The sequence below is a fragment of the Thermothelomyces thermophilus genome, chromosome 2, assembly GCF_000226095.1.
Source record: "Thermothelomyces thermophilus ATCC 42464 chromosome 2, complete sequence".
Lineage (NCBI taxonomy): Eukaryota > Fungi > Ascomycota > Sordariomycetes > Sordariales > Chaetomiaceae > Thermothelomyces > Thermothelomyces thermophilus.
Window position 1 is genome coordinate 4,334,478 of NC_016473.1, and position 12,718 is coordinate 4,347,195.

Consider the following 12,718-nt stretch of genomic DNA (forward strand, 5'->3'; position numbering starts at 1 on the left):
AGGAGGTTATTATAGACAAAACCAAGTTGACCGTTAGGAGACGGAGTCTCTGCCGATGATCTCGTGACGGTGCATCTCCGGCTGGTTTCCTTATACGCGGCTTGCCCAAAAAGTTGCAGCAGAAGCTCTGCACCTTAGCTCATGATCGTCAGAGTTGCGTCCCCCCTCTTGTTGGCTGTTTGGCCACCCGATTCCTCCGGGACACTCCTCAATCAGGTTGATGCAGAGGCTTATTTGATCTCATCCCTCCTGGTTGCTGCACCAGTGTGTTTCATCAATTCGGGATATCCCGAGCGAACTTTTTCTCCGGAGCACGCTCTTTTCCCGAGAACGCTCCCGAATCAAGGAAGAAGAGATTGACGGGGCACTTTCTACGCGGAACCGCAACGACAACGACCAATGTCCAAGCTGTAACCCATTCAACCGTGGGCTACGCGTCTCGCACGAACCGCCTCCGCATTACCCAAGCCGTCGTCGCATTGTTACTCAATTCCACCCAATCGAGCCTGTGTAACACGACCCTTCGCCTCCCCCGCGCCAAAGCCAGGATCCAAGCTCCTCGGCCTGACAACCACCCCCCCCCCCTTTTCTCTCCTCCCCTACCTTACCTTCTTCCATCGCCAGCTCCGGAATCCCATGCGGTCGGCTTGAAACATTTCAAAACTCGGAAGGCGAAGCAGACACCATGGTCCTCACGCACACCACCAACCACACCTACTCTCACCCGTTCCCGACCGTCACCCTCGCCTTCTTTCTCCGCTACTGCTCCCCGCAGCTCAATCCATTCGCCAACCATGTGCTCAGCACCGACACCATCGACTCGCACGTCGACCCGGAGACGGGACGCCTGCACACGACGCGGATACACCTGAAGAAGTCGCGCCTGCCGCCGAGCGTCATGAAGCTCCTGCCTTCATCCCTAACGGGTGGCACGTCGGACAAGGCGTCGTACATTCTCGAGACGAGCGTCGTGGACATGCGGGAGGGGTGGATGGCGACCGAGAGCCGGAACCTCAACTTCGTCGGCGTGCTGTCCGTCGTGGAGCGGCAGCTCTACACGGTGCCCAAGAACAAGGCATCGGCGGCGGCGGCGGCGGCGGCGGCGGAGAGCACGGACGTGGAGACCAGGGTCGTGTTCCGCTCCCGGTTGGGCGAGCGCATCCGGGACCGGCTGGGCCAGGCGCAGGCGCAGGCGGAGGCGGCCGTGAGCGAGGGGGGCAGCGGCTTCTTTGCGCGGCTGGGCGCGCGCGGCATCCAGCGCAGCATCGAGACGCTCGCGTCGACCAAGACGCAGGACCAGCTCGGCAAGAGCCGCGAGGGCATGCGCATGATCCTGGAGAGGCTGCGCCAGACGGGCATCATGGGCGTGCTCGAGCTGCGCAAGATGGCGAGCCAGCGCGCGATGGAGCGGGCGCATTGAGCGGCGCCGCGTCGCCTTCGGTCGTGATGCCTCGTTCCTACTCGGCAAGCAGTCGAATCTCTGTTTCACCCGACAGCTCGGTCTCGTCGGTTGTCTGCCTCGCCGCGCTCCCGAGTTGAGCTAGCTTACAACCCTGGCTCACGTCGTCGCCATATTGTCGGCCGTCTGCGCAAGATTCCGCTGTTTAGCGGGCTCGATGAATCGACATCTTTTCACTCCTCCTCAATTCTCAGTTTTCCCCCCGCCAACACCGACAAGGCAAGGCGGGCTTCTCAGAGGGCAGCCAGCCATCGGCTGCTCCCGTGTTGTACTTTTTCTCCACCCCTTTCACCCTGTTTTATCTAGTTCTCGAGCACGGCGTACGGAAACTTGTTTTGATATCAACGGACATTATTTTTACGAAGGGGCTACGCTCATGATCACCAAGGCTGGAAGGACGGGAGAGAAAAAAACCAAAACCACCGGAGGTCTTGGTAAGACGGGAGGCATGTTGCCTAATTCCACTCTCTGCTGTGCTTGTTGTATGATAGCGTTGTAGCGTCGGTCACTAGGACTGATGTAAGGACTGGCGAAGGGACATGACAGGCGGAGGAGGGCTGGATGGGACAAGTTAGGATCACAGTCATTACCTACCCGCCATTAAATTCGAAGCCGGTTTCCTTATGGTTTCAGTACTGATTAAATTTCTCTATGCAGTATCAGCTCTCTAGCGACCGCCCCTCCCCCCTCTAGGCTCTAATCCTTCTTGGACCATTACCCTTCCCGTGCCCACTCGCATTGCTCCATCCCTGCGGCGCTGTGCCCTTGCCCAGTTTCCCTTTACTCTGCGGCGTGAAGGGATCCGTGGTGAACGGCTTGGTGCAGTTCATGCAGTCCACGCGGCCCAGCATGTACTCGACGTGCCTGTAGGCGGCCGAGGGGGCGTACTGGGGCACCATGTGCCCGGCCAGGTCGACGCCCACGTACGTCAGGCCGCGCTCCGACACGAGGCTGCCGAAAACGCCGGCGGCGGCCAGGGTGGACAGGGTGGTGATGTTGTTGAGGGGCACGTAGAAGGGTTGGTCGGGCCGGCTCTGGAATCCGCGCTTGCCGCCCCAGGTCATGTTCTGCAGGGCCAGCAGGGTGCCGTTGGCGAGCAGGATCATGTCGAGGGCGCTGTGGCCGATAATGACGTTCTTGGTGCCGTCGATGACGCGCGGGAGCGCCCGAACGGTCGAGGGCACCGAGTGGTCCGTGCCGTTGACGAAGACGTCGCGGGACGAGCACTCTTCCCAGGTGGCGTTGACGGGGGCGTGAATGGCGCGCTTGACGTCCTCGCGGTCGAAGTAGACCTTGGTGCCCTCGGGCAGGTACGGCATCGATCCTGGGAAGCCGAGGACGTCCCAGAGGAGGGGGCAAGTCGTGGCGACCTGGTAGATGTCGAAGCAGGGATTGAGGACGGAGATGGCGTCGAAGATGTCCCAGTAGATGTTCCAGCACTCCTCACGCGTGGTGCCGTCCCGGTGGGTGCCCGGCAGGCGGGACGGCAGGGGCCCCTTGGGCGGGTAGACGAGATACTCGGCCAGGAAGTCGGCGTAGCCGCACTCCTTCTCGCGGCGCTTGATGTCGGCGCGGAAGGTGTCGTTGAAGGGGAAGAGGCCGCTCCAGTATTCGGTGAAGGCCACGACCGGGATGGGCTCTTGGATCTCGTCGGGTGCGAGAGAGGGGTTGTAGATGGTCATGCCAGACATGTCGTAGTACGTCTTGTCCTCCTCGTCGAGGAAGGCGGCGGCGATGTAGGGGCAGTAGTAGCCGCTGGACAGAGTCAGCGTTGAGTTCCGGAAACGAGCAGCGAGAGAGGAAAAGGGTGGAGAGCAAGCGTACGCGTAAGACTCTCCGGCAATGTACACCTTGTAGCCGTGCAGGCCAAAGGTGTCGACAAAGTTCTTCCAGAAGCCCATGAATTCGGCCGCGAGCTCCTCCTCGTTAGTGATGGTGGGCGTGCCCGTGGTGAAGCCAGTGCCGACGGGCTGCTCGACGTAGACGATGTTGGTCAGGGTGTGCCAGCTCCACGGGTTCTGAACCGGCTTGTAGGTGCCATACTGCCACAGGAACGGCCCGTTCTCCTGCAGCAATCCCTCAAAGGACGAGCAGCCGGGCTTTATGTTTTTGTATTTTTCTCAACGGTCAGCGAAAGCGTGCTGGTGGGATGGACGGCTTACGCGGGCAGGTACTTACACCGCCATTGAGCCAGATGAGGATCTCCTTCTCGGCCGCTGGGTTGGTCGAGGGGAAGAACCAGAAAAACAGGTTCTTGTCGTCGTTGGGGTCGCTGCTGAGGGGCAGCAGGCCGGCATAGGACTCGCCGACGTCGAAGTCGACGTCCGGGATGCCCTTCCCGTCGACGGCAAATTCTAGGATTGCCAGTTAGCAGCGTCTTCCAACCCAATCGGGCATTCCCCCCACCAAACTGGGGCACCCACTCTCTGTCTTCGGGGTCAGGAACTTGGGCGCCTTCTCTTCCCGCTCGATCACGGGGTGATAAGGGCCCGCCGGCATGATGGGCTTCGCCCTCTTCGCGGCGTGCTCGACATGGCGTTTTCCAGCATGCGCTATGCTGCGCCCGGCGGCTTCGGCCGTCCCCGTCAGGAGGAGGGCCGAGAGAAGGGTCGTCCACAGCATCTTGACGGAGGGCGGGAGGTGGTGTGTCGGTTGTGCTGCTGCGAACTCGAGCGGCGCCTTGCCGTGGGGGGCGGGAAAGGACCCCAAATGTTATACTTTGTAACGACAGCGACCTCGGGTCAACCTAGCGCATCAACTCCACCAACCCCCTGCGGTTCTTGTCCCCATCCTCAAGCAAGACGGGCACGGATGGAGCAGCCCGGGGGGAGCAGGGTACCACCACATGGTCGAATGGCAATCGGAGAGGAACTGGAGGCAGGCCCAATGGGAATCAGAAGGTGGGCTCAGCAAGGTGAGCCAGCAGCAGGCAGGTGCGATAGCAGGCTTGCAGGCCTTGAGAGGGGTTTGGGCTCTGCACCTACCCGTCCGGGAAGCTGTGTGGATGAGCAGTGCCCGGTGTGAGTAATGCGACGGGGCAACCGGAGGAGCCGGGGATCCGGTCATAGTTGTATTCAGACATGACCAAGTACTGCATAACCTGCACATGTATGTATGTACACAGATTTGTACTTGCTTTTGACGCAAGAGGGTGAGCCATGCCTGCTTGCTTCCCTGTTTTTCTGTCTTGTTTCTTTTTGATTCTTTGCTAAGCGAGGGACTGAATGATGGCTTCGCAAACCAAGGTCTTAATCCAGGGCCTCGAGATGCAGCCTGAAGGGGCTCCCCCGAGATTGCGCAGGGAGCGAATGAATGTATCGCGCCGATCCCTAGCGGCAGCTAGACGGGGAGAGAAGGTGCCGGGTCCTTGCCAGTGCCAATAAGGCGTCCGAAAGCTGTGCCGAAATAGGGAGGTGCGAGAGCTAGGCTCGAGCCCTGATTGGGCCAAAGCCCCTTGGGGGACAGGAGTGGGTTGCAGGTCGGTATGTACTGTACGGAGTAACCACACTACGGAGTACTATGTACATACATACATACATACATCCACGAGTAACAATCAGTTCGGTAGTGTAACCAGAATTGGCGTCCTATTACTGCTAATAAGATGCAGATGGGGGAAAAAATGATTTTGACTGATACAACTGCTATTCTATTGGGGTATACCATTATCTAGCTCCCTGTGTTATACAAGTTTCCAGAGTTAATACACGAGAAGTGGAAAGCATTTACTTGCTCCCCTTCCCGGATTTGGCAGCCGCTTCCTCGTCGGCAATGAGCGCCTGGATGTCTTTGTTAATCAACCAGGTTTGGACGCTCTTCATGACTTTCTCCAGGGTCTCGCCGCCCCGAAGGACGTCCGGAAGGTTGTGGGTGTTCAACCCGCTCCTATGGTCCGTACACCGGTCCTGCTGGTACTGGTATGTCCGGATCTTGTCTCCCCGGGTGATCTGGGAGTTGGGCAGCACGCTGCTGCGCAGTTGGCGCGCCGCCTCCTCCCTGGCCTCGCGCCGCTGCTGAGCAAGCCTGGATCGCAACAACCGCCACGCGGCCTCGCGATTGCGATGCTGCGACCGCGAGTCTTGCATGCTGACCGTCGTGCCGGTGGGAATGTGGGTCAGGCGGATGGCCGACTCGGTCTTGTTGACGTGTTGCCCGCCAGCACCGCTGGCCCGCATCTTCTCGCTACGCACCTCGCTCGGGTCGACGTAGAAGTCGCTCTCGGGGTTATCCCAGTCGGCCTCCGACTCCGAGGTGCTGTTCTCCGGAAAGGAAGGCAGCACCCAAACCGCGACGGCGCTCGTGTGGGTGCGCCCGCTCTTTTCCGTGGCCGGCACTCGCTGAACGCGGTGCATGCCCGCCTCACCGCGGAAGATGCCGTAGGCGCCCGGTTCCTGGACCTCCAGCACGGCTTCTTGCAGAGGGATCTCTCCCTCGGAGCCCGTGGAGCCGTCGCTGTCCGATGCCTCATACTGCACGACTCGTGTGCGGTAACCCTTGTTGGCGCAGTATGCCTTGTACATGCGGAATATCGTGTCGGCGAAGAAGCGCCCCTCGGTGCCGCCAGGGCCGGGCCGTACCTCGAGCAGGCAGGGCATGTCGGCAAACGGGTGCTTGGGCGTCAGGGCCGCCGAGAGGTTGTGGCACGACTCCTCGAGCTGGGCGTTGGTGGCCTCGAGGTCGTCCCTCGCCAGCTCCCGCATCTCAGCATCGTCTGACTCGAGCAGGCCCTGGAGCTCGCTGAGGGCAGCCTTCGCCTTCTCGAACTGCTTCAGCGCCTCGGCGACCCTCGAGATCTCGCCGGCGCGCTTGGCCTTCTTTGGGTCAAAGCTTTTTTCCAATGCGGCGCTCAATTGGTCGTGCTCGGCCGTGAGCCTCCGGGCGCGTTCGAGAAGGGCGGGCGGGAGCTTAATCGTAATGTCTACTTGGCCAATGCCGCTGTCAATGGATTGAACACTGGAGCTGCGATCGCAGGACGGGAGAGAGCGGTAGTACCTGTGCTGGCTCGTCGAACGAAATGGATGAAGCCGGCGCGTCTCAAGGACCGCACACAGCTACGGCACACCCATGGTGCTGCCAACATGGTCGCGAGGCGCCGGGTGCTGTCGCAGGACAAGCATCGGCGCAGAAGAACATCGGATTGTGGAATCGTCGCATCCTTCCCGCAGCCGCAGGGCGGAAAGGACCCCTGGGGAATTTCTCTCGGCGGGCATGATTCTGCCGCCAGTTCCCGCCTCCCTCCCCCCCGGCACGCCAAGACCCTGTAAGTGCCCCTCCCCCACCATGCGGGCACTAATTAACGGAATATCCGTACTTGCAGCGCTTGCTTTCCCCGTTCACGGCCTTGACTCACCAATTCACGCCGTGGACCCTTCTTCAGGTACGAGAGCCTCCAGAGCCCGAGATTGCCGTAATTCGGTTTCCGAACGAGACTACAAGACGAATCTTGACCATGGCGACGAATGTCGACGCCGCGGCCCTTGACGAGACGCCAATTTCCGAGAGCGTGCATAAACCGAGCAAGCAGACCGTCGACCCCTACAATGTTGGTGATCTCCTGCGGGCGAGCGGGCGGGGAACTTGAGCATCTGACAGAGCCTGATGCCGTTTTCTTATAACAGGTCTCGGGCGAAGTTGGCGAGGACGGCGTGGTCAAGGCCATCGACTACAACAAGTTGATCGACGAGTTTGGCACCAAGAAGATCGACGACGAGCTGCTTGCCCGCTTCGAGCGTGTGACCGGCAAGCGCCCGCACCACTTCCTCCGACGAGGCATCGTCTTTTCTCACAGGGACTTTGAGCTCATCCTCGACCGCTACGAGCGCGGCGAGCCCTTCTTCCTCTACACCGGTCGGGGGCCCTCGTCCGACAGCGTCCACGTCGGGCACACGATCCCGTTCGAGTTCACCAAGTGTACGCACAAAACCATCACCGCACCAGCGTGCCAGTTGTTGGGGACCCCGGGGTGGTAGACTCTGGAGGCCGTGTGAGGCAGGGGCTAACGCAACCGATACAGGGCTCCAGGATACCTTCGATGTCCCCGTACGTTGGTTCGGATGGGCCAAGAATCCGTCCAGGGCAAGGCTAACGTTATGAAGCTCATTATCATGATGACGGATGACGAGAAGTAAGCTCAAGGGCCTCGTGGCGGGTATGGAGCGTTCGACTAACGAAGGTCCCAGGTATCTGTTCTCCGAGAAGAAAACGATTGAGGAGGTTCAGGGCTATTGCACCAATAACGCAAAGGACATCATTGCGATTGGTTTTGACCCGGCCAAGACATTCATCTTCTCTGATGTAAGCACAGAGGGCATGGTGCCAAGGACCGAGGAGACTGACCTGAGTTCACAGTTCGACTACGTCGGGGGTGCCTTCTACAGGAACATTGTCCGCCTGTCAAAGCACATCACCCTCAACCAGGCCCGCGCCATCTTTGGCTTCAACGACAGCACCAACATCGGGCGGATCCACTTCGGCAGCATCCAGGGTGCGTGGTAACCCAGCCAGCTCCCCTGGCAAGGAGAAGCGTCTAATGGCAGCGTAGGTGCAACCAGCTGGGCTTCCTCGTTCCCGCATATTTTCGGTGATGACGAGTCTAAGACGGTCGGGATACCGGCGCTCATGTAAGACCCCCCGAAAGGATCTTATTCTTATTCTGACAAGACTAACAAAGTTGAAGTCCATGCGCTATTGACCAAGACCCGTAGGTGACACCCGAATTAGCAAGCGTGAAGCCAAGTCTGACTTCTGATTCACGTACCTCCCCACCCCACCCCGAATGGTTGTGCTGACGAGTATTAGATGTGAGGACCTCAAACCGCTATTGCAGCCAAGCTTTGCGTTTTTACTAACCAGCACAGACTTCCGCATGACGCGCGATGTGTCGGCAAGGTTGAAGTACCAGGGGAAGCCCTACGCCAAGCCATCCCTCATCCACGCGCTGTTCCTGCCGGCTCTTCAGGGGCCCGGGACCAAGGTACGCCCCGAGCTTCTCCTGGAGACCCAAGTTGTGCTGACAGCGTGCCTAGATGTCGGCGTCTATCGATGAGTCAGCGAGTAAGTGAACCGAGGCTCTGGGACCCACAACTGTGCGCTGACGGCGTAAAAGTCTTTTTGAAAGACACTCCCAATCAGATCAAGAACAAGATCAACAAATATGCCTTCTCCGGCGGCAAGGTGTCGCAGGAGGAACACCGCCAGTACGGAGGTGACACGAGCGTCGATGTGGCTTACCAATACCTCCGCTTCTTCCTCGAAGATGACGAAGAGCTTGAGAGGATCAAGGTGGAATATGAGAGCGGGAGGATGTTGACTGGCGAACTGAAGGCCATCTGCATCAGGGAGCTCCAGAAGTATGTTGCCGCGTTTCAGGAGAGGAGAGCCAAGGTGGACGACGAGACGGTCAAGCTGTTCATGGAGAGGCGGCCGCTCCAGTGGAGAGGCAACCCGCGCGCGCCCCTGGTTGTTCCCAAGGTTGAAAACGGAAACGCCGGTGATGCGACCCCGGATGGGGAAGGCAAGTTGACCAAGAACCAGCTCAAGAAGCTGGAGAAACAGAAGCAAATCGAGGCCAAGAAGGCGCAGAAGGCCAAGGAGAAGGCGGAGAAGGCGGAGAAAGCTGGCACGGAGGCGGCATGACGTTCATGCTCCTGGCAACGGGGCAAGCCGCGGCGGCGTAGTAGATAACCATGCCGGCAGTGGTGGATGAGCTCGGCGAGTCGAGCCAAATAGACGTGAACGTTCCGGCCAGGGACAGTGCTGCATTGTGCTGGGTGGGGCCGGCCAATCGGGGGGCGGAATCTTTTCCAGCTGCACAGCAGCCCAGAGCCTATAAGATAAGAGGAGAGAGAGACCAAGGGATACGATGAGACTACATGGTGATGAGTTGTTTCCTCTTCAGTTGGTCGAACCATTTGCTCTCACGTCTGGTTACCCGGTTTTCTGTCGTTCCTGTAATACCGGGCTATCCCGGTATGAGCCACAAAAAACCCAATTTTATTCCGGACAGGAGAAGCTATTTGATAGTTATTACTGTGTAATACAGGAACCCGTTAGAGTGGAGCTGTGAAAGCGGCAGAAGAGCCTTGACCCGGATGGTGGATGGTGTCATGACGTGCTTGGCCGGCCTGATTCAGGATGCTTGCGGTAACGTTCGGATGTAAGGTATGTACTGTGCATACGAGTACGGATTACATACATACAAATAACAAAGTAACTATGAATGAAACTGCTGCACACGCCATCGTCCCTACTACTATGTACGGATTACATACCCGCCTCATCCCCACTCCCCGGCTCGTGCTAGACTAGTGTACTAGTATGTATCCGTATGTACAGTACATACGTGAACAGAAGCAACCCGCCCCGGCTCTCGGCGCGCCCCTCCTCCCCCCGCGTCTCCACAAGCAGAGGCGAAAAAGGAGGGGGAGGGGACGCACCGGGGCCACAGGGATATGCCGAGCGGCCGGATGTCGGGCGAGCCGTCGTTTTGCATGTGCACTCTGGAGATGTCAAAAGAGTTGGATAATGTGGACTTGAATGCATATATATAGAGGGGAAGGGGACTTGTCCTCAGTTGTTCCACGGCGCCCAGTGCTGTCACATACACACATACACACATACATACGTACATACGTAATACATAACACTTTCTTCCTCGCTCCCTTTCGCAACGCAACGTTCAAGACCAGAGACGGACGCTTTCGTTAACATAAGCACCCACGTTCTCCCGCTCGAACCCGCCATGCCCCTCCCTACATCGTCCGTATACCCGCCGCCGAGCGGCGAGTTTATGAAATGGCCCAGCCGGAGGAGCGTGGTGCACAGCACCACGGGCATGGTGGCGTGCACCCAGCCGCTGGCGGCCAAGTGCGGCATCGCCATCCTCAATGCCGGCGGGAATGCTGCTGTAAGTTGTGTGTCTTGATCGGATTCGGGCCTACCTGTGGAAAGACTTGTGTCGAGACGCATTGGGCTAAGCAAGAGCCCCTTATCATTGCAATCAATGATCGCAGGACGCAGCCGTGGCAGTGGGTATGTAATCCTCCCCTCCCCACGAGCATCGTGTGGTTCAGCAGTGCGGACTGGACTGACGACGACGACGACCAAGCCGCCGGCCTCAACATGACGGAGCCGACGTCGACGGGCATCGGCGGCGACATGTTCTGCCTGTACTACGACGCCAAGACGGGCAAGGTGTCGGCGCTCAACGGGTCCGGCAGGTCCGGCGGCAAGTGCACGCTCGAGACGATCCGCAGGGACCTGGGGCTGGCCGACGACGAGGTCGGCCGGATCCCCCTGAGCAGCATCCACGCCGTCACCGTGCCGGGCGCCGCGGCCGGATGGGTCGACACGGTGGAGCGCTTCGGCAGCGGCAAGTTGACCCTGGAGCAGATCCTGGCGCCGGCCATCGAGCTGGGCGAGAAGGGATTCCCCGTGTCGGAAGATGCCGCCTTTCATGTAGGTTTTCTACCGGTCCCGTTCTGAACTTTGTTTTGAAACGTGATTTTTTTTATTTTTACTTTGGTTTTTTTGTTGTTGTTTTGTTTTTGTTTTGTTTTTCTCTTGTCTCTCTCTTTTTTTTTTTTTTATTGTTTTGTCTTCCCCCTTCCCCTCCCCTCCCCTCCCCTCCCTTCCCTTCTTCCCTCCCCCCCCCCCCTTTTTTTTTTCCCCCCTCCATCTCGACTGTGTTGTTGAAAGCTGACTTCTCCGAATAGTGGGGGCGCGGCGAGGAACAGCTGCGCAAGGCGTCGCCAAACTTTGCCGAGATGCTCAAGGCGGACCCGTCAGCCCCTGACGGGGTCCGGGCCCCCCGGGCGGGGGACATCATGAAGATGCCCAACCTGGCCCGCACGTTCCGCACCCTCGCGGCCGAGGGCAAGAAGGGCTTCTACACGGGCCGCATCGCCGAGGAGATCGTGCGGGTGGTCCGGGACCGCGGCGGGCACCTCGAGCTCGCCGACCTCGAGCACCACCTGGAGCAGGGCAGCGAGCCGGTCGACCCCATCTCGCTCAAGTTCACCGGGCAGGGGCTCGCCTCCTCCTCACCCTCCCAGAGCGCCGGCGCCGGGGGCGTCGAGGTGTGGGAACACCCGCCCAACGGGCAGGGGATCGTGGCGCTCATGGCGCTCGGCATCATCCAGGAGCTCGAGAAGGCGGGCAAGATCCCGACCTTCACGCCGGCGGACCACAACACGGCGGCGTACCTGCACGTCATCATCGAGGCGCTCCGGATCGCCTTCGCGGACGCGCACTGGTTCGTGACGGACCCGCACAGCGACCGGGCGCCGCCGACCGCGGCGCTGCTCTCGCCCGAGTACCTGGCCGAGCGGGCGCGGCTGTTCGACCCGGGCCGGGCGGCGGCGAACCCGAGCCACGGCAACCCGTTCCCGTCGCCGGCGCTCCGCAGCAGCGACACGGTCTACTTCGCCGTGGCGGACGCCCAGGGCAACGCCATCTCCTTCATCAACTCCAACTACACCGGCTTCGGCTCGGCCGCGATCCCGCGCGGCTGCGGCTTCACGCTGCAGAACCGCGGCGCCAACTTCAGCCTCGACCCGCGCCACCCCAACGTGCTGGCGCCGCGCAAGCGGCCCTACCACACCATCATCCCGGGGCTCGTCACCAGCCTGGCGGCCGACGGCGGCGGGTCGTCGTCGTCGCTGCACTCCGTCTTCGGCGTCATGGGCGGCTTCATGCAGCCCCAGGGCCACGTCCAGGTGCTCCTGGGCCAGCTGGTCGGCGGCCTGAGCCCGCAGCAGGCGCTGGACGCGCCGCGCGTGTGCATCGGCGCCGGCATGGCCGACGTCGGCGACGTGTACGGCGGCGTCGTCTACGTCGAGGAGGGCATGCCCGAGGAGACGATCCGCGGCCTGCGCGAGCTCGGCCACCCGGTCGAGGTCCTCGGCGGCTGGGGCGGCATGGGCAGGCAGATGTTCGGCCGCGGCCAGATCATCCGCTGGACGGTCGACCCCGTCGACGGTACGGGGGTGTGGTCGGCGGGCAGCGATATGAGGGGCGACGGGGCGGCGTATCCGGCGTAGCGGAAGAGGTTTATTAAACGAAAGATACCATAATAAACGGGAGGAGAAAAAAAATGTTACAATTATCTCGACGTGCCGTGGTATCGTCTCTTTGGAAATGTACTGTACAAAGCTGGCGCAGCAAGAGAGCCGTCTAGTTTGCGTGCGTGCGTGTGTGTATGCGTGTATGTGTGTGTATGTGTGTGTGTGTGTGTGTGTGTGTGTGTATGTGTGTGTGTGT

General features: G+C 60.0%; 5 protein-coding genes across 5 annotated transcripts; 3 read left to right on the forward strand and 2 right to left on the reverse strand.

Annotated features, from left to right (window-relative positions):
* Positions 1-160: 160 nt before the first annotated feature.
* MYCTH_2314842 (uncharacterized protein) lies at positions 161-2,082 on the forward strand. Its single transcript, XM_003662080.1, has one exon. The coding sequence runs from the start codon at positions 686-688 to the stop codon at positions 1,418-1,420; it is 735 nt and encodes a 244-aa protein (XP_003662128.1). The 5' UTR covers positions 161-685; the 3' UTR covers positions 1,421-2,082.
* On the reverse strand, positions 2,081-4,192 carry MYCTH_2302321 (uncharacterized protein). Its single transcript, XM_003662081.1, has 4 exons — positions 3,883-4,192; positions 3,638-3,813; positions 3,284-3,558; positions 2,081-3,214 (listed from the first exon to the last, which is right to left on the reverse strand). Exons 1-4 carry the CDS (start codon positions 4,079-4,081, stop codon positions 2,149-2,151), a joined length of 1,716 nt encoding a protein of 571 aa, XP_003662129.1. The 5' UTR covers positions 4,082-4,192; the 3' UTR covers positions 2,081-2,148.
* An 856-nt stretch (positions 4,193-5,048) lies between these two features.
* MYCTH_2302323 (uncharacterized protein) lies at positions 5,049-6,618 on the reverse strand. The gene is made up of 2 exons (XM_003662082.1): positions 6,452-6,618; positions 5,049-6,377 (listed from the first exon to the last, which is right to left on the reverse strand). Exons 1-2 carry the CDS (start codon positions 6,537-6,539, stop codon positions 5,185-5,187), a joined length of 1,281 nt encoding a protein of 426 aa, XP_003662130.1. The 5' UTR covers positions 6,540-6,618; the 3' UTR covers positions 5,049-5,184.
* Positions 6,619-6,815: 197 nt separating this feature from the next.
* Positions 6,816-9,094, forward strand: MYCTH_2133586 (uncharacterized protein; the record flags this gene model as incomplete). Its single annotated transcript, XM_003662083.1, has 11 exons — positions 6,816-7,001; positions 7,078-7,369; positions 7,473-7,498; positions 7,555-7,583; positions 7,639-7,753; positions 7,808-7,943; positions 8,001-8,079; positions 8,136-8,159; positions 8,315-8,432; positions 8,485-8,512; positions 8,565-9,094. Exons 1-11 carry the CDS (start codon positions 6,909-6,911, stop codon positions 9,092-9,094), a joined length of 1,470 nt encoding a protein of 489 aa, XP_003662131.1. The 5' UTR covers positions 6,816-6,908.
* Positions 9,095-9,970: 876 nt separating this feature from the next.
* On the forward strand, positions 9,971-12,640 carry MYCTH_2302336 (uncharacterized protein). Its single transcript, XM_003662084.1, has 4 exons — positions 9,971-10,364; positions 10,471-10,489; positions 10,566-10,915; positions 11,173-12,640. The coding sequence occupies exons 1-4, from the start codon at positions 10,200-10,202 to the stop codon at positions 12,496-12,498; spliced, it is 1,860 nt and encodes a 619-aa protein (XP_003662132.1). The 5' UTR covers positions 9,971-10,199; the 3' UTR covers positions 12,499-12,640.
* The last annotated feature ends 78 nt before the right edge of the window (positions 12,641-12,718 follow it).